This window comes from Phoxinus phoxinus (genome assembly GCF_949152265.1).
Source record: "Phoxinus phoxinus genome assembly, chromosome: 6".
In the NCBI taxonomy this organism is placed as follows: Eukaryota; Metazoa; Chordata; class Actinopteri; order Cypriniformes; family Leuciscidae; genus Phoxinus; species Phoxinus phoxinus.
In genome coordinates this window covers 43514111-43534751 of record NC_136881.1, presented here as the reverse complement: position 1 = coordinate 43534751, position 20641 = coordinate 43514111, and the positions used below count along the sequence as shown (strand labels likewise).

At 37.9% G+C, this 20641-nt stretch overlaps 1 protein-coding gene across 2 annotated transcripts; it reads right to left on the bottom strand.

Annotated features, from left to right (window-relative positions):
• Positions 1-8760: 8760 nt before the first annotated feature.
• Positions 8761-19234, bottom strand: LOC307001053 (protein NLRC3-like). Of its 2 annotated transcripts, none has more exons than XM_079617154.1 (8): positions 19053-19234; positions 16964-17149; positions 16745-16852; positions 14690-16633; positions 14383-14556; positions 12667-12840; positions 10954-11000; positions 8761-10863 (listed from the first exon to the last, which is right to left on the bottom strand). In XM_079617154.1, the coding sequence occupies exons 2-8, from the start codon at positions 17095-17097 to the stop codon at positions 10316-10318; spliced, it is 3129 nt and encodes a 1042-aa protein (XP_079473280.1). In that variant the 5' UTR covers positions 17098-17149; positions 19053-19234; the 3' UTR covers positions 8761-10315. The 2 variants fall into 2 exon arrangements, with proteins under 2 accessions (XP_079473280.1, XP_079473281.1); XM_079617155.1 differs by having other exon boundaries at positions 16964-17125.
• Between the last annotated feature and the right edge of the window lie 1407 nt (positions 19235-20641).

Here is a 20641-nt window from a genome sequence, read left to right as displayed (position 1 = left end):
TCTCTCTCTCATATTTAAATATATAGTCACAGTGGAATGAATTCTGACATAAATTCTGTAATGTTTGTCCTTTTTAGACAATGAGCTCGATGTTTCTACCTTAAATTATTACATTGTTTAATCAATAAATGTTCAGCTAACTTATTTGTACATTTCTGAAATAGCCTAGGCTACTACACAACAGTTAGCCTACCTCTGATAACAGATCACTCTAAGTTTTAATGTGGACTCAATGCATTTTCTGTAAAGCTGCTTTGAAATTATATGTATTGTGAAAAGTGCTATACAAGTAAATGTGAATTGAACATTTCTCAAAATATGTGTTGTGTTGATACATTTAGTTTGACACCATTCAGAATTACTTCTTTGTCTACTTTCTTGTATTTTATGTAATTAAAAAATGCATTGAACCACAAGAAGTAATATTTTCATACTTTTTGCAGTTTGACAATTTGGTGCAAAATATCATCATGTTTTAAACATGAAAAAAAAAATGGATTTCATTGTCCAAGACTGAAAGTCTGTTTTGGGACAAGGCTAAAAATATAATCAATAAAATATATATAACAGGAATTTGAAATAACAGCAAAAATAATCTTAAATGTGAAAAAATAAGAAAATAAAGATGGTGCCTAAGTCTATAAGTCTACAGGTATTCAAGGCAAGGATGACTAATTTCACTGCCATAATCCCGGTGTCATCATTTATCATTTGCATTGCTTTCATGCAAATCTCTCTAAATTCCTCTTGAGCTTCAGTGGTTTTATTTTTGCATGTTGACGAACATTTGCATTCAGCTTTATCGACTTAAATAGAATAGATGTGTATCAATATCAACCACAGAGCCGGCAAATAAAACACAAAAACTCACCTCTGGATATGTGATGTCATTTCCCTTGTTGGATAACTTCACATCTACTACTAAACGCACTTCCAGGTTTTACACAACAAGAAACAATTGCACAAAAATGTACTAAAGAATAATATAAAATCAAACAGAACCTATAACCATTGTGCTCCTTGATTGATTCACTTTGGTATTAAAGTCATATAAATAATTCTGCAACTCTTCAGATGCAATCCTAATGCTCACCTAAACTCTTTCAGCAGCCTCGATATATATATATAATATACACATATAATCAGTAAAGTTCACTGCAGAATTCAGCACATTTCCTTGTCACTGCGACTACAGGTGTTTCTCACTGATGTGCTGCCGAACATCCACCTCTAGATGGAGGCATTCTCCACCCGTGTGTCTGCTCTCTGTAGAGTTGACTGTTGCAAACCTTCAACCCACCAGCGATTTTTTTTAAACTATTTACAAAGTTTTTAAGGCTTTTAGCAGTAAACAAAAGAGATGTGGCTTTTAATGTAACTTCATTAGCTTTCCCGTATTCCGCTACCTGCTCAGATTGTATGGCAAAACAATCTAAAGTTTTTGTTTTCTGCACTGTAAAAACAATATTTTCATGATTTGTTATCACAACTTTTTATCTTTTGTCAAATCAACTTCGATAACTAATGTGTGAAGATAACATACTATTTTGAGTTTCTGTTTATTAAACCATTCTTCCTCATTGTATTATCTCAAATTTATTATTACAACGAACTCAAAATTTTAAGGCAACAAGGTAACTTGCTTTTTAAAAAGTTAAACCAACATTTTTTTTTTACAGTGTGTGTTCATCATTATCAGGTAAAGGCATTTAGCCATAACACAATCTTTTTGGTTTGTGTGTCTCAATGACCCCTAGAGCTATTCCAGCGGGAGATTTAACTCCTGGTAGGGCCACCCATGCTGGACAGGTCAAAGGGTAGAGGCTAGACAAAAAGCAATCCACTGGTCCTCCAGGTTGGAGGTTCAGCACAGGGCTAACAACTCTGTCTTGTAAAAAACAAGCACGTTACGGAACCAGCAACAGAAGGAATCAACACTACTGGGCGTGATGGACTTCCAGGACTATCGTCAGATGCTAGGATGAATGCCATTGGTGAAAGCCGAAAGGAAGCCAGTGACAGGAAGGTGGAAATTCTGAATGCCAAACTTAAGACTAGGATAGGATTTTGGAATGTAAGAACAATGTACGATACAGGCAAATTAGCACAAGTGACATCAGAGATGAGAAGATACAACATAGATATACTTGGAGTAAGTGAAAGCAGATGGACAGGATCAGGGAGACTCACAACAAGCACAGGGGTAACAGTGCTGTACTCAGGAAGAGATGACCACCAACATAGGCAAGGAGTAGCCATCATTCTGAAGAAAGGAGTAGAGAACAGCTTGATAAAGTGGAAACCTGTCAACAGTAGGCTCATGAAGATTAGGCTGAGGGGGAAGCAAATGAACACAACTATCATCCAGTGCTATGCTCCAACAAATGACAGCGATGACACCTGGAAAGATGAATTCTACGAACAACTGCAGGCTATATTGGAAACCACACCCAGACATGAGGATTGTGATGGGGGACCTAAGATGGGAAACAGCAACACAGAACACAACAGGGCGATGGGAAGGTTGCGGTGTCATGAATGAGAATGGGGAGAGGTTAGCAGAGTTTTGCACCATGCATGACCTCGTCATTGGGGGAACCCTGTTCCAACACAAGGTGATTCACAAGCTAACATGGTACTCTCCAAATGGAAAGGATCAAAATCAAATAGATCATCTCATGATAAATGACACATGGAGACGATCTTTACTTGATGTTAAGATCAAACGAGGGGCAGACGTTGGTAGCGATCATCGCCTGGTAACAGCTGTGCTGAGAATAAAGCTTAGGAAAACAGGAAGCAGAAAGACAGCCAGAAAGCAATTTGATGTCGGAAAGCTACATGATACCAAGGTCAGAGGTTATTTTGTGCTACAACTAAAGAACAGATTCCAGGCATTAGCAGATATGTTGGATCATACAGAGCCAAAATCAGACGATATCAACACTGTGGGAACAGACCAAAACAGCCTATGTGAAGACCAGTGAAGCCTGTCTTGGATACAAGCACAAGGAAAAGAAGGAATTGTTAAGTGATGACACATGGCAAACTGTAGAAAATAGAAGGGTCTTAAAGAAGAAAGTAAATGAGACAACGTCTGAACAGCTTAAAGAAAAATACAGGAAACAGTACCAAGAAACAAGAGACACAGTACCAAGAAACAAGAGCTTCATTTATAGACTGAGGGAAACGCACGCTGTAAAAGTGTCTCATCCGCGACATGCACATTTACGCACCATTAAAAAAAATGATATCCACGCAAACAATGTAGAATAGCTTGAATATAGCGTGCGTCTCCCTCAGACTGTAAACGAAGCTCGGGCGCACCAGATAACACGTCATGAGCGTCTTCCGTCAGCAGCGTCACTGCGGAGTCGTGAACGCAGATTCACAACAGACCCGGGAGAGAATACAATGCTGAATAAAGTCTTATTTTGTGTTATTTTTGGACCAAAAAGTATTTTCGATGCTTCAAAAACTTCTAACTAACCCACTGATGTCACATGGACTACTTTGATGATGTTTTTATTACCTTTATGGACATGGACAGTATATACATTTTCAATGGAAGGACAGAAAGCTCTCGGACTAAATCTAAAATATCTTAAACTGTGTTCCGAAGATGAACGGAGGTCTTACGGGCTTAGAACGACATGAGGGTGAGTCATTAATGACATTATTTTCATTTTTGGGTGAACTAACCCTTTAAAATAAACCAGAGGAAATCTGAAGTGATGGTGCTAAACATCTCAGATCCATTACCAATACATGTGAATGGAGAAGCTCTACTAACAACAAATGAGTTCACATATCTTGGGAGTACTGTAAGATATGATGGGGGTGCACACAATGACATTAAAAACAGAATCAACAAAGCCAGAAATGCATTCAGAATGCTAAACAACATATGGAAGTCTCATCGGTATAGAACCAAGACAAAACTCAAATTATATCAGAGCTGCGTTCTATCCACCCTACTGTATGGTGCAGAATGCTGGAGAATGACAGCAAGTGACATATGCCAACTGTAGCCCCTTTCACACAGAGATTCCGGAAAATACACGGATAAAGTGACCCGGGATTTGACCCGTATTCGTTTTATTCGTTTTATTCACAACTGCCAGTGATTTTCCGGAATCAGAGAGTGCGTTTACACACAACCCGTAAAAATCCAGTAAAGACACATGACATCGGTGTGACATGTAATGTCTCAGCAGCGTCTTAAGTTTGCTTATGAGCTGCGATTTCTCTCTCGAGAAACCACGCTTGTGCATTTTTTTCACTGATTCGATCATAAACTAGCGCATTACGTACCGTTTCACTAGCTGGCGAACGATCCCGGCTTCAGCATCATCACTACGACACGGCATTGATTACGGCTTTTGTTCACACAGAGCGCGTTCCGGGACTGAACACGGCAATGTTACTACAACCCCAAATCAGAAAAAGTTGGGACACTGTACAAATTGTGAATAAAAACAGAATGCAATGATGTAGGAGTTTCAAATTTCAATATTTTTTTCAGAATACAACATATAAAATGTTTAAACTGAGAAGATGTATCATTTTAAGGGAAAAATAAGTTGATTTTAAATTTCATGGCATCAACACATCTCAAAAAAGTTGGGACAAGGCCATGTTTACCACTGTGTGGCATCCCCTCTACTTTTTATAACAGTCTGCAAACGTCTGGGGACTGAGGAGACAAGTTGCTCAAGTTTAGGAATAGGCATGTTGTCCCATTCTTGTCTACAGGCTTCTAGTTGCTCAACTGTCTTAGGTCTTCTTTGCCGCATCTTCCTCTTTATGATGCACCAAATGTTTCTATGGGTGAAAGATCTGGACTGCAGGCTGACCAGTGCCCGGATCCTCCTTCTACGCAGTCATATTGTAATTGATGCAGTATGTGGTCTGGCATTGTCATGTTGGAAAAAGCAAGGTCTTCCCTGAAAGAGACGACATCTGGATGGGAGCATATGTTGTTGTAGAACTTGGATATACCTTTCAGCATTGATGGTGCCTTTCCAGATGTGTAAGCTGCCCATGCCACACGCACTCATGCAACCCCATACCATCAGGGATGCAGGCTTCTGAACTGAGCGCTGATAACAACTTGGGTTGTCCTTGTCCTCTTTAGTCCGGATGACATGGTGTCCCAGTTTTCCAAAAAGAACAAATTTTGATTCGTCTGACCACAGAACAGTTTTCCACTTTGCCACAGTCCATTTTAAATGAGCTTTGGCCCAGAGAAAATGCCTGCGCTTCTGGATCCTGTTTAGATATGGCTTCTTTTTTGACCCATAGAGTTTTTTGACCCATAGAGTAGGCGAATGGCCAGTGGAGTGTGTTCACCGACAATGTTTTCTGGAAGTATTCCTGAGCCCATGTTGTGATTTCCATTACAGGAGCATTCCTGTATGTGATGCAGTGCCGTCTAAGGACCCGAAGATCACAGGTATCCAGTATGGTTTTCCGACCTTGACCCTTACGCACAGAGATTGTTCCAGATTCTCTGAATCTTTGGATGATATTATGCACTGTAGATGATGATAACTTCAAACTCTTTGCAATTTTTCTGAGAAACTCCTTTCTGATATTGCTCCACTATTTTTCACCACACATTGGGGGAATTGGTGATCCTCTGCCCATCTTGACTTCTGAGAGACACTGCCACTCTGAGAGGCTCTTTTTATACCCAATCATGTTGCCAATTGACCTAATAAGTTGCAAATTGGTCCTCCAGCTGTTCCTTATATGTACATTTAACTTTTCCGGCCTCTTATTGCTACCTGTCCCAACTTTTTTGGAATGTGTAGCTCTCATGAAATCCAAAATGAGCCAATATTTGGCATGACATTTCAAAATGTCTCACTTTCAACATTTGATATGTTAACTATATTCTATTGTGAATAAAATATAAGTTTATGAGATCTGTAAATTATTCCATTCCTTTTTTACTCACAATTTGTACAGTGTCCCAACTTTTTCTGATTTGGGGTTGTAGGTCCCCATCCCGGCATCAATTCCGGGATCAATCCTGGGTTTTGCTGTTTTGCATTCACACAGAAGGCGTTCTGGCAATTTCCCGGGATCAACGTGCTGTATGAAAGGGGCTTGTCAGTCTTCCACACCAGGAGTCTGAGAAGAACCTGTCAGATTTTTTGGCTAAGCAAGATATCAAATGAGGATCTATTAACAAGATGTCAACAAGACAGCATAGGTAGCATTGTAACAAAGCGGCGCTGGACCTGGATTGGGCATGCTTTGAGAAGAGAGCAAGACAGCATCCCAAGAGTAGCCCTTCATTGGACAACCGAAGGTAGAAGAGAGGACGACCCAAGATCACCTGGCGTTGCACAGTAGAGGAAGAAATTAAATCTATGAACCTGACATGGGGAGATGTCCAGAAAATAGCCCAGAATCGACCAGAGTGGAGGACCTTCGTTGCTGCCCTACATGCCAGAGGCATAATTAAATAAATAGTTACTTATTCACATTTATTGACTGACAGCTCTCCTGTCCTCATGTAGAGAGAAATAAAGTGAGGAGTGTGAGTGTGTGTGTGTGTGTGAGTGTGTGTGTGTGTGTGTGTGTGTGTGTGTGTGTGTGTGTGTTTGTGTGTGTGTGTGTGTGTGTGTGTGTGTGTGTGTGTGTGTGTGTGTGTGTGTTATTTTAGTTCTAAATGTGAACATACATTAACTCATCTCACTTGCACAAAAACATTCAGTATTCCTCAAAATGAATAAAAACAATAAAATGCAATCTCAGAATTTTACGCTAAACTTTTATAATTCATTAATTGCTTCATGTATTTGATCTCACTTTATTAACCAATGTCTTTGCTGCTGACCCTCAATTATGTAAATCAACCATACTAATAAGCAAAAATGACTTTAGATTAGATTAAGTAACTAAGTAATGCAATCCAAAATGTTTGTTTGTAGCAGAAAGAGAACTGATTTGTTGTCTACTACATGGAGTAACATACACAAATGTCATTCACAGACGTTAGTAACCAGTAGTGAGACCTTGTGATCTCGCCGCCAGCCACTGCAGTGTGAATGCAGCTTAACAAGTCTGAAGCTTAATTCATTCATAATCTTTCGCTCTGCTGTATTCTCGTACCTCAAAGGTAAAGTTTTTAATTTTTCTCAGTTCCCAGACCAGATCTATATCCATGCTCTCTGGATCACCTGGATCAGTTTAACAATAAAAAATGGAAAACATTTACTATTCATAAACTCACAATTGTGCTGAATATAATAGCATTTATATAATTAAAATTCAGAACTAGTGCCAGTGTTATGTATTACTTTAAATGTCCATAAATAATTTTTTTTTTTTTAAATCTCTATTACTATAAAAAATGACTGTGAAACATTAAGTTATGACATCACATGCAATTTAAAACATTATGTGATCAACTGGAAACATCTTCGTCTTTGTTAGAATACAAAATATCAAGATGTTTTATATCAAATATCAAAATTTCATTTTTTAAATGCATGTAAAATGAACATATGATGAAAACTTTTCCGAATCATATCCATATAACTTTAGCTGGAAAACAATTACTTTGAAACTTCAATAGGATTGTCCGTGTCTGTAACTGTTTAAAAGATACTTCTGTGTGTTTTACTGTCAGTTACAGTTTATTGTTTTGTTCCTGTTTCATCAAAAAGTTGACATAAGGAGTGTCATTAAAAAGAAATCAGTGGCATGTGCAAAAGCACAAAGCTAGAAATGTCATTGCGCACCAGTTTTTGTGTTCCAGTTTCAAACCCTGATAGCATTAACATGAGCTGATTTTGTTCCAATCTCAGTATTCGCTCATGTGGATTTTTGCTGAGTTCAAACTTCTGTAAAATAAAGACTGTTGTGTCTGATGTATAGGATCTTTAGTAGAATTTATAATTCATCATTCAATATTAATATGTAAATAAAACAATACATATTAAAAGAAACAATGTTAAATGTTCCAAGAGTTTGTAAAGTATCATTTCAAATTTTCATTTTCTTCATGAATAATCAGCTCTTGTAATCTCTTATTAAAATCCATGTGTTTGTCTGATCGGCCTCTGTCCAGAAGGTGGCGCTAAATGGTCATCAGATCGTCTAATCCCAATCGAGTTACAGTAATAGAAATGTAAAACAGTGTTATGACCTCTTATCTCTAACGCTAACATTCATAGTGTTGTCAGTTATTTATATGATAAACAAATTAATTAACCTGCATTCTAATTACAGTTATTAAATCAATGATTAAACTTACTGTACAACAAGACTGTGTTGTTTCAGACTGATTAGTTCAATAGGGAAACACTCAACCTTTTCGGGTAAAAAAACAGGCCGGACCTTTTCCAGTAAACAAACTGCATCTAGAGGAACCGGTTATATTCGCATTCCACAAACCAGTTCTCATGATAATATGGTTCCACCGCCCTCCTGTTATGCTTTCATAACTCCTCTGAATCTTCAAGAGAGCTTTTCTGGTTTCATAAACCGAGATCAGCACTAAAAAGATGTAGATATCACAAAAGTATAGAATATTTACCCTGAGTTTATCTGTGAATGTTCTAGACACTTCAAGACGTTCGTCTCATCTGAATGTTGCAGTATTTTTGTGTCTTATAAAATAATTTGCTTCCTCTCTGACAGTCAAGAGACAAAATCTAGTTATACTGTACACAGAAAGTTCCAGTCCTAGTCAGATTTAAGCCTTTCTTACAGAGCAAATTACAGTAAATAAACACCATATAGTGAGATTTATAACTTTTTTATTCTGAGAATAGACCAACAGAGTATACACTGCCACATTTCCATACAAAGAAAGGGGTATACAAAGAAAATATTAAAAAAGAGATGCACTATCAACAAAAGAGAAAGTGTAACCAAAAATCTAAAATTCCTGTAAATAGGAAAAATGTGCAACACTCACTCTTGAAGAAATCCAACTTTATTGATAAAAACAAAACATGTGACGTTTCGTCCATTGTCAAGGCCTTTACCAGACATCAAGAGAAGCAACGTCACATACTGCTATATACACTCTAGCAATCAGCCACAGGTGCGCTACTCTAATAATTGTGGGAAGGGTTTCCTAACAAGATTTGGGGAGAAAGGAAGGAGAAAGAAAAGGGGAGAAAAACGAGAAAAAGGGGGAGGGGAAAATAAAGGAAGAAGAGAAGGCAAAAGATCAACAAAACATACTATAGTCTATTTCCTGATTCAGACCTTTGGGAAACAATGTATTTAAAGCAAAAGTCCAAAAGGTTTCTCTGAACTTCATGCGTTTCACGTCAATATCTCCTCCCCGACCTACTGAATAAAGTTATTCAATGCCAAAATAAATAAATAAAAACTCACAAATAAAAAGAACAAGAACATAAAATGAAACAAACAAACAATTTTTTTAATTTTTTTTGTCATTGAATAACTCAAAATGAATAAAATCAAAAGTGAAATGCAAAATCAGACTATGAAACCTCCAATAATTAAATATGTTAAATAAAAAAAATATTTTAATGCATTTATTCTCAATTTATTGTCCAATGTACTTACTGCTGACCTTCGATGATGCAGTTAAACCATAAGCAAAAAAAGTTTTTTGTTTTTATTGGTGGAGTGTTAAACCTCCTCCTGAATCATATTCTTCTGCAATTCAGAATAACAGCATCTGAAAGGTTTGAGCTCTACCCTCTACTGTACACCTGTGAATTTACATTTCATTCAGCCTGAGGCTTATTATTTACATTTGGGTATGAAAGGGTCTTTACATTTGCACAAAATACTTTTTTTTTTTTTTAAACAAGCCCAGCCTACTGTAGGTGAGAAAAAGTAATATAATGCATTACTTTGCTTAAAAAGTAATTTTGTAACGCAATTTGTAACATTTTAAGGGAGCAACGCAATATTGTATTGCATTACTTTTCCCAACACTGTCAACAAGTGAATCCAGAACCACCATCTGACCACCTCGACTGAGACTCTATTCAGAGGAACTTCACAAAGTAAAATATGACTCAGATTTTATATTTTTTTGATGCCTCATTGATAACTTAATTTTACTATTTTAAGCGCATCTCAATAAAGAAGACGTCAAATTTACTTTTATATGATTGACTATATTTACTTCTTTTACTCATGTAAATGTGCATACTCATGTATGCCTTTCTCAATGTAAAATGTACTAAATTTGTAGTTGAAATCATACATTATATACGGTATATGGTGATTTTCACAAGTTTCATCAAACTTTTCCAATTATAGCCATTTTACCAAGATTATAATGGAGGTAGAAGCGTTAATGGTGTTGTTAAATCTGACACAGACACAGTTCAGACTCAAAAACCTTAAATCCAGCATAGAGGGGTTCAGTGAATGTGGTGTTGAATGTGTGTAAGTGTGTGAGTGTGTGTGTGTCAGAGACGCTGTAGAAGGACAGAGTGCCGGCCGACACGTCCACATACACTCCTACTCTCTTAGATTTTGGTACATGGGTTGGTATGTTATTGCTCACATTATTGTGCCAGACAGCAAATCCTTTACTATTGCAGAAAAGGCACCAGGATTTGTCATTGTATCCAAACTTACAGACAGTCCCTTCTATCCTGCTGATTCCTTTATACGCCACTGCTATACGAGCCCAGGAGCCCCGTTCATCGTCCCCAAGGCCCCATTCAACCTCCCAGTAACAGCGTCCAGTCAGTCTCTCTCGACACAGAACCTGAGGAATATCAGCAAATCTCTCTGGATGATCAGGATACGGCTGACGCTCTTTCACATATTTGATCTTTCTGTTCCCTTCAGACAGAATGAGATGAGTATTTGCTGTGTTTGGATCCAGTGTGAGATCACAGGCATCTGAACACAAGATGACAGATATTAAAAACAGTTTGTTAATCACATTTGTTTTTACTAAATGTGCAAGAGTGTGTCAGAGGAATAACCTACATTTGTGTAGTCCTGGTTTGATACATACAGGCCTTGCGTAATCCAAACTAAAACACAAACATACAGACAAAACTAACCGTTAGTACATTAAACAATTAAATATAGTGTTGTCAAATCTGTGTATAGCGCTTTTCATATCATTCTAAAGAAGATTCACGTGTGCAGGGGCATAGCCATCATTTCAAACGTGAGGGGGACAGAATGTCAAGTGTAATACCAGTTTTGTTTTGTGACTTTTGTTGACAGGGTTTTGCTTTATTGGCTTAATATGTATTTATTTTTAAAGCAATAAAACAAAAGAAAGAAAGAAAGAAAGAAAGAAAGAAAGAAAGAAAGATGTAGTACTTTATATTGCACATGCAGGGTTTTTCCTGGCTTAAAACGAGGCGGAGGTGGTGAAATCCTGACCGTGTATTTTGATAATAAGATAATAAATAATCCACCCTCCAACCACCCAAACATATGATATTCTCTGAATTAGATATCTGCATCTGATCATCACATTACAATTATTATTATAAATTATCAGCGTTAAGCATGATAATATGGTAAAATATCACACTGAAGTAGACCGATTTAAAATTAACATTTATTTTAAATAAAAGTTCTTCTTTTGGCAAAATTACATTTCCTTAATAGCCTAAACAGAGTCCGTCTTACTAAACTAAAACTTTCCAATTTAAAACCTTCAAACTTCAAGCTTTTAAAACTACTTCAAACTTTCAAGTTAGGCTTTTTCAAGAGAACTTAAAGTTTGTTTACAAACTTTGTAAAGTGTTACCGAATTATGGTAAACATCATGTAGCCTACACGTTACAACGCAGATAGTGGCTGTTAATGCATGAAAATAAAAATTCAGCATTAACAATCACCATGTTTATTCTCATTTGAAGGGCTTTGATAACATATCTGTGAAAATAAAAGACATTACGAATAAAAAAAGATTGAAAATGGTGCACGTTTGTGCGAGTTATTCATCATTGTGCAACACAATTCGGATACCACATGACAACTTACTTACAGTGCTTGACTTTTTCACTAAAAACCCCATGCATATGTGTATCAATGTCTTAGTAAGGGAGCTCCGATCAGGATTTTTGGAACCGATCACTGATCGTCAATCACAGGAAGCAGTATCTGTAGATACCACTATATCTAGTCGCAAAACAGCACAAGCACAGCACAAGTGCGTCTTTACACATCGTCAGCTTGACCGACCGGTTTGTGAGAACGGCAAATTGAGAGATCAGTGATCAAATCATTAGAAGCGATTATCAGCCGATAGCGATCGGTAGCCGATCAAACATTGCAAACATTAAGGTTTATTTCCATGGTGACGCATCTAGCTTGTCAGTCACCATTACACAATATAACTTATTTAAAGTATAACTTATCTATCGGTTTTATTTCATTTTTTTATTTTTTTTATATTTTTTATATCTGAAATATCTTATATTCTGATTCTTAAATACATGTAAGTGAATTTATGTTGTCGTTCAAACACCTAATGATCATGTAAGTTGATCTATAATGCCTGACGGGCGCTGCCATGTTAGTTTGCACTGCAATGCTGAGAATAGGGGACCGGTTGCATGAAAGCCCTTAAGTTAAGAAAACTATGTGAGTGGTGCAGCAGGATTTTGAGCACCCTCCAGTGTCATAGCTGGACTTTTATAGATACAGAGAATATATAGATAATTGTCCTTAACATACTTGAGTATCTGCAGTCTATAGTTTGGATGGTTGAGTTTGTCGGAGAGCAGCTTGACTCCTGAATCTCCTGGGTGATTGTAGCTCAGATCCAGCTCTCTCAGGTGTGAGGGGTTTGAACTCAGAGCTGAAGACACATAACCACAGCCTTCCTCTGTCACCATACAGCCTGATAACCTACAGAGAGAGAAGATCTAAAATCTATTCTTGTTTTTTGTCATTTTTGGTCATTGTGCAAATTATCTCCTTTTGTGTCGCAGGGAAGAAAGTAAAACAACATGAGGATGATTAAATTACACAATTTTAATGTTTAAGCATAAATGCTTTAATGTTATAGTAACTTGTAAATGTAACCAATGTAACTGCTGTATTTCTCATATGTTTCCACATTTGTTTAAATTCAATTCTAATGTGAATTGTTTTCCACAATAAATGTGGAAAACAGAAAATGTGATCCGATTTAATGAATATCTCAGTTCTTCCACTGGACTATACCTGGAATCTCTACTTTCTCTCTTTAAATCATCACTCACCTTTTCTTCCCTACTTCTCTCCCTATTATAATTTACAGTGGGAAGGTTTGTAACTAAGAGAAACACAGTAGACCAGATACCTTGTTGTTGTTTTTTTATCTGTCAAAATGATGGATTTTTTTGGAATGTTTTTATAATCCAGCAAATGACAATTTTCACACATACCTGAACATTAAATTAATCAATCTAATTGTTAGGTTGTAATGACACTGTTAGCTCTAAAGTGACTTTTCCATATTAGTTAGGGAGACAGTGGCACATTTGTTTTACTATCAATGGCAGATCTAAATCTATATGGCTGTATTTACCTGTGGCCTCATGCCTGCAGACAAATCAAAGCTATGCCACTAGGGAAAAGGTGAGGTGAGCTGCTCCTCTTATCAAAAGCTATTTAATGTAATCTCCTAATTGAAAAAATACATAGCATCCAGAGTATATGGCCTCTTATCAGAGATTACACATGGCTAAATACAGAGGTGTAAAGTCCAGGTTCAGAAAGTAAAAGTCATCCTCAGTATTTTGTTCCAATCACCTGGATTTGCTAAATAGCACAGTTTTTTAGCCAAGATATCGAGCTAATTGGTGAGTTTAATTGGTGAGTAATTGGTCAGTTGGTTGAGTTCATGGGTGGAATAAACATATGGCAGGACTTTTACTTTCTGACCCCTGGACTTTTGTCACAGTGTCTGGTTTGTGTTTCCCTGGGTTAAACACTGGAGGTCCTCAGTTTTCACGGTGTCTAAGCATTCTCACTACGTTTCCCATGATCCTGTCTGTCACTGAGTGTTTATTGTGTTCAGCTGTTTATGTCACAGTGTCTGGTTTGTGTTTCCCTGGGTTAAACACTAGAGGTCCTCAGTTTTCACGGTGTCTAAGCATTCTCACTACGTTTCCCATGATCCTGTCTGTCACTGAGTGTTCATTGTGTTCAGCTGTTTCTCGTCACCTCGTTCAGCTCAGGAACAGACACGGGCACGGGCACCAGCTCTGGAACAGCAGACACTGAACGAGGTGACGAGAAACAGCTGAACACAATGAACACTCAGTGACAGACAGGATCATGGGAAACGTAGTGAGAATGCTTAGACACCGTGAAAACTGAGGACCTCTAGTGTTTAACCCAGGGAAACACAAACCAGACACTGTGACAACTTTACACCTCTGGCTAAATATTATTACTACACACTTGAGTATCTCCAGCTGACAGTTTTGGCTCTTCAGTCCACCAGAGAGCAGCTTCACTCCTGAATCATGCAGGTCATTGTTACTCATTTCTAGTTCTCTCAGGACAGAGTTTGAGGATTTTAGAGCTGATGACACAATTTCACAGCACTGAGCAGTGAGGTTACAGCCAGCAAGACTGAAAGAGAGTAAAACAATTTTACTGTGTGAGTGCAAAATCTGTAATAGTGAAAATATACATCAAGTAATGTAAAAAGATAAACAGTTCATAATTTAAAAATGTCATAAGTTTATAAGTACAAATCACTTACATGGCTTTTGTGCAGTTGATCACAGCTGGTATCAGTCTTCTTCTCCCTTCATCTGATGTGTTGTATTTCTTGAGGTTCAGCTCATCCAGCACCTCCTCTGACATCTGAAGCATGTAGGCGATTGTTGAGCAGTGAGCAGGAGAGAGTTTCTCCTCTGAGTTTTTGTCTGATTTAACAAACTCCTGAATCTCTTTGGACAGAGTCTGATCTTTGACTTCCAGCAGACAGAGGAACAGATTAATGGATCTTTCAGCGGAGAGTCCATGTCCATCTTTGATCTTCTCTTTTATGTACTGTGTGGTTCTCCTGATGCTCTCTGAGCTGTTCTCTGTGTGCATCAGTAGATCCTGTAAGAGTCTCTGATTGGACTCCAGTGAGACGCCCAGCAGGAACCGCAGGAACAGATCCAGGTGTCCATTCTTACTCTCAAGAGCTTTATCTACTGCACCTCTAAGCAAATTATGCATTGAATCAAAAACCTTAAGGGTCTCCACGGTGCTTCTTAAATAGCAGTAAAACACATGGAAGGCAGCGAGAAACTCCTGAACGCTCAGATGAATAAAGCTGTAGACTTTCCTCTGATGAATCACTGATTCCTCCTTGAAGATCTCAGTGCAAATCCCAGAATACACTGAGGCGTCAGTGATGTCTATGCCGCTCTCTCTCAGGTCCTCCTCATAGAACATCACATTGCCCTTCATCAGCTGTTTGAAAGCCACTTCAGCAAGTTTCACAATCACTTCTCTGTTGGACTGCAGGAGTTTCTCTGGATCTCTCTCTTCATACTTCTGATTCCTCATGTTGATCTGAATCAGCAGGAAGTGGATGTACATCTCAGTCAGAGTTTGAGGGATTTCTGCACTCAGATCTTCTTCCAGGAGCTTCTGAAGCACAGTGGATGAGATCCAGCAGAAGACGGGTATGTGGCACATGATGTGGAGGCTTCTTGCTCTTCTGATGTGTGAGATGATTCTGCTGGCTTGATGCTCGTCACTGATTCTCTTCCTGAAATATTCCTCCTTCTGAGGCTCATTGAATCCCTGAATCTCTGTCATACGGTTGATGTATTTGGAGGGGATCTGATTGGCTGCTGCTGGTCTGGAGGTGATCCAGATGAGAGCCGAGGGAAGCAGATCTCCTTTCATGAGGTTTGACATCAACACACCCACTGTTGAAGTCTCAGTCACATCAGAAACTTCCTGAGCGTCTGAAAACTTCAGTGTGATTCTGCTTTCATCCAGACCATCAAAAATAAACACAACTTTACACTCCTCATAAATCTTTGAGTCCAGATCTTGAAGTTCAGTATGAAAGTCCAGCAGAAGTCTGTGAAGACTGTACTGATGATCTCGGATCAGGTTCAGCTCTCGAAATGGAAGCACAAACATGAAATCTACATCCTGATTGGCTTTTCCCTCGGCCCAGTCCAGAATAAACTTCTGCACAGAGACGGTTTTCCCGATTCCAGCGATTCCTTTAGTAAGAACAGTCTTGATGTGATCTTTCTCCTCATGTCCTGGTTCAGGAGAGGCTTTAAAGATGTCATTGCAGTAGATTGGATTGTCTTGTGAATATTGTGTACTGGCGGTTTTCTCCATCTGTAAAACCTCATGTTCTTCATTCACTCCTTCTGTCTCTCCCTCTATGATGTAGAGCTGTGTGTAGATCCGGTTCAGGAGGGTTTGATTATCTTGGAGTTTATTTCCTTCAAATAATCTCTCATACTTGTACTTCATGCTGGTTTTGTGCTGGTCTTTGACTCTCTGTAGTTTATCATTCACTGGTTTCTGTAAGTTTGCAGTCTCCTCCAGCAGGACTACTGCTGCATTGTGATGCCTAGGTTCAGATATCACAGCTCCATCACTGACTCCAGGGGGCTGGATTAAAGATTGGTTACTCTTCAGAGAAACACAGCTGGGTTCTGGTGATGCTGTTCTTAGACTCCTAGTTATAATCAGCATATCCAGAAAAAAAGAAGAAATCAAACTATATTTCTTGTGTCTTAGTATCTGCTTAAGTTATTTTTAATTATATTGCTTGTATCAAGTGAATCACCTTAAGTCGGATGTCACTTCTCCATCACTGACTCCAGGGGGCTGAATTATAGATTGGTTACTCTTCATAGAAACACAGCTGGGTTCTGGTGATACTGTTCTTAGACTCCTAGTTATAATCAGCATATCCAGAAAAAAAGAAGAAATCAAACTATATTTCTTGTGTCTTAGTTTCTGCTTAAGTTATTTTAAATTATATTGCTTGTATCAAGTGAATCACCTTAAGTCAGATGTCACTGCTCCATCACTGACTCCAGGGGGCTGAATTATAGAGTCGTTACTCTTCATAGAAACACAGCTGGGTTCTGGTGATGCTGTTCCCTGTGTTCTCTTCTCCTTTCTTTCCTCACTCATTTTGAGACAGTACTGATCTTCTTGTTCTCTATTAAAGCGAGTAAAATTACTCCTGCAAACAGATTTATCACCTAACATCACTCAATGGTCACTTTGATGGTTGCCTTCAGCCATTCTGTTGTGTGTGAGTAACGTTACACATACTTGTTAGTAGAATAAGTTGACATGTACAAGTGCAAGCCTTAAGGCCATTGCACACTGAGTCTGAAATTCGCATCCGAAATTTTCGCACGTTAAAAAAGAAATACGACCTTGCGTTATGTCAATCACGCTTGCACACTGCCTCCGAAACTTTCGTCCGTCATAAAAAAAAACGAAACAGGTTCGATTTTCTGCGTTTTTCACATCTGTATCAAGCAGTTTGATTGGTGTTTGAATGGTGCTTTGACAATTCAGAGCCAACGAATTACGAATACGAAAAAACGCATACGAAAATTTCGGACTCAGTGTGCAATGGCCTTTAGTGCTCAATTATGATTTATTTCTCAGATCAGATTTTTTGTTTGTTTGGCTGTTCACATTATTAACACTGACTAAATCTGAGTGTGAACTGATCACAGTCCTGGGCTGCGTTTCTTAAAAGCATTGTGAGCTAAGTTGATCATAGAGACCATTGGAGGTAATGGTTTTACAACTTATTTAGACTTATGATGCTTTAATGGAAACAGCCTTGGGGCCCATACCATGATGGTAGTTGAACAAACTCAGGGTTACAGGATTAGTTTTGAGTTGACAAAACCAAACCAATCCAACCAGGTTTTGTTGGTACCATGATGCTGATCATCAACTTTCTCTGTCAACTCAGGCTTTGATTCTGAGTTTAGGAGTTTAGGTGTGACATCAGTAGCGAACAGTCAATTACATGCTGAGAAAGACGGGTTAGGAAATTAAAGGAATTTTTTTTTTAACAGAAAGAAGAAAATAGCCATCTATGAAAGAGGACGACTAAAAGAAAAAGTCTTGATATCTCAGTGCAAGTAAAAGTTGTTAAGTTAGTTTATACAATTGATAAAGGTATAGAGAGAATTGAACATTTAAGCTCACATGTAGTGATTTTATAGCTTTATCTATTGATTCTAACGCATATTTATACTACCTTTATATATTTATATTTAAACTGTGCATAATAATAATAATTGATCAACTAAAATTGTATATGTGTGTCCAACTTTTTGAGGGTTAGCAAAAACTCACCATTTTGTGTCTGGCCCTTTAAATGCTAATGAGCTGATCTGATAAATTCTATAGCTTAAATGCAGCGTTATTGGCTTGCAGTTTTCGCCGTTTACGCTCCTGTGTAATGACCCTGCATTCAATATGAATGATGAAACAGGTTAAATTATTGGCAATACAGTATAGTATTCTAGTTTTTCTTCGATTTTCATAACTGTAAAGATAAATACTGTAAAAAGGTAACAAATACATAACCTCAAAACATGAATAAACCATAAATATAGCTTTTATATATTTAAATATAGCCATAAAACTGCCTATACAGTAGTACTACAAAGAAACAAAACAAAAAACAAATTTATTTAATACGCTCAAATTTATTTATAGAATCTGGTTATTTTGAAACAAACGTCTCAAAATAAAGTGGGAGTGGCTTGCGAGACTAATGATTATGATGCTAACCTTTACAAATAGTGTGGAAAACATTTTAGTCAATTTGTGTTTCATGGAAAATAGCATTTAACAAATCTGTTGCCGCATCTGCTGGAAAGCCAGGTAAAATAATTTGCATGTACGCGCATGTCCCCAGTGTTTTTTCAGTCTCTTAGACGCCAGGTTTATTTTCCACTACGTCGTAACAACAACAACAACAACGCCCTTCGCGTTTGCCAAGACTGTCATTCTAAAAACACTCTCAAAATCAACTGGACAACCATAAATAACAATAACCATGAATTTATAATCTAAACGACACATTAGTTGTTGTATATAAATGTACTTACGTGGAAGAACTCTCCCGCTGTTACAGCCACCTTCCTTGTCGAACTACCTGTGTGCGCTGCTTGCTTTCGTTTGACCTGTTCTTCCGGTTCACCTGCTTTAGTCCAAGGCTTTAGAACTCACACAAATATTTCAGAAACACGTTTATTTACTGCACACTCACTCACTCACACTCTCTCTCTCTGTCTCTGTCACACACTCAGAGAGAGAGAGAGAGAGAGAGAGAGAGAGAGAGAGAGAGAGAGAGAGAGAGAGAGAGAGAGAGAGAGAGAGAGAGAGAGAGAGAGAGCGAGAGAGCGAGAGAGAGAGAGAGAGAGAGAAAGAGAGGGAGAGAGAGTTTAATGTCTGTAAAATAAAGTATTACTTTACAAACTATTCAGTATAAATTGTTTAATAAATGACCTTCCATTTACAGATGTAGGATTATGTGTGCTTCACTTGTTTTGTTTTAATGTCATCAGAACTGCACTGATATACAGACAGTAATATATGAATGAATATTGAGAATATGACTAGAGAGAAACATCCCTAATATCACCAAACCACTAATAAAGTTGTATTTTTGATAACTGTTAGTTATCCTTTGATTTATTAGAATGAGAGAAATCTAAATGTGAGAATAAATGTACAGCTTTTATCACACATATCTTATATGTTTATTTGACGTACACAAGAATGACTGAGCATTGTTCATTCATGATGTCATGTTTAGTGTGAACATCTCCCTCTAGTGTCGCACGTCATCATCACATTCTCGAGTGAGTTGCTGCTGATTCTACTGTACATGAACATATTTCACACATTCAGTGAAACGGGAAGTAACTGAACACACATAAATTAAAACTCAATTTAAAGAGATGGTCCTCACTGCAGAACACGAGATCCAGGGGGCGAGGTTTGATCCAGATCCAACTCCTCCCACTTTATATAATTTGCTTCACCAGATGAACCAGCATATTTGTGAAGTTGCAGCAATTTTAAGAGTAAGTTGTGTGCATGATGTGGTGCAATGTAAAAGGATGAATGAGTGATTTATCGTTTAATTCTATGTGTAAATAGAATGTCTGTGGCTGAGTTCACTGAATACATTTTAAATGTCCATCAATCAAGACAAAGAACATTTTCCCATGAATGGTCCTGCATAATCAACATGCAATCTTTGCCATGGTTTTTCAAGGATGCATTGGGGCAAAAGCCGGAACATTCATATGTTATTGGCACATACAACAGGTTTTAACCTTTCAACATACTGATCTAACTTGGGCCACCTTACATAACTTCGGGGCAAAGCTTTCCGGTCTACCGACACTGGGAATGATTCCTCGTCAGAGCACACAACCATCCTGTTCACTTAATTCATCTTTTCTAGATGTGAATGGGTCAAATTCTGCTCCAATTAATTCATGCAGGGATCCTCATTGCAACATTTCTCTCACCCTGGATATTTCTGGACCTCTTTGTGTCCACCCTCTCACCTGTTCTGCTGTAATCAAGGTCCTGTCTGCGTTCTCCAGCATTAGGACTCGTTCCTCCAGTGCCAGATTCTGTCGACAATGGTAACCAACTCAGAGCATCTGCATTTCCATGATCC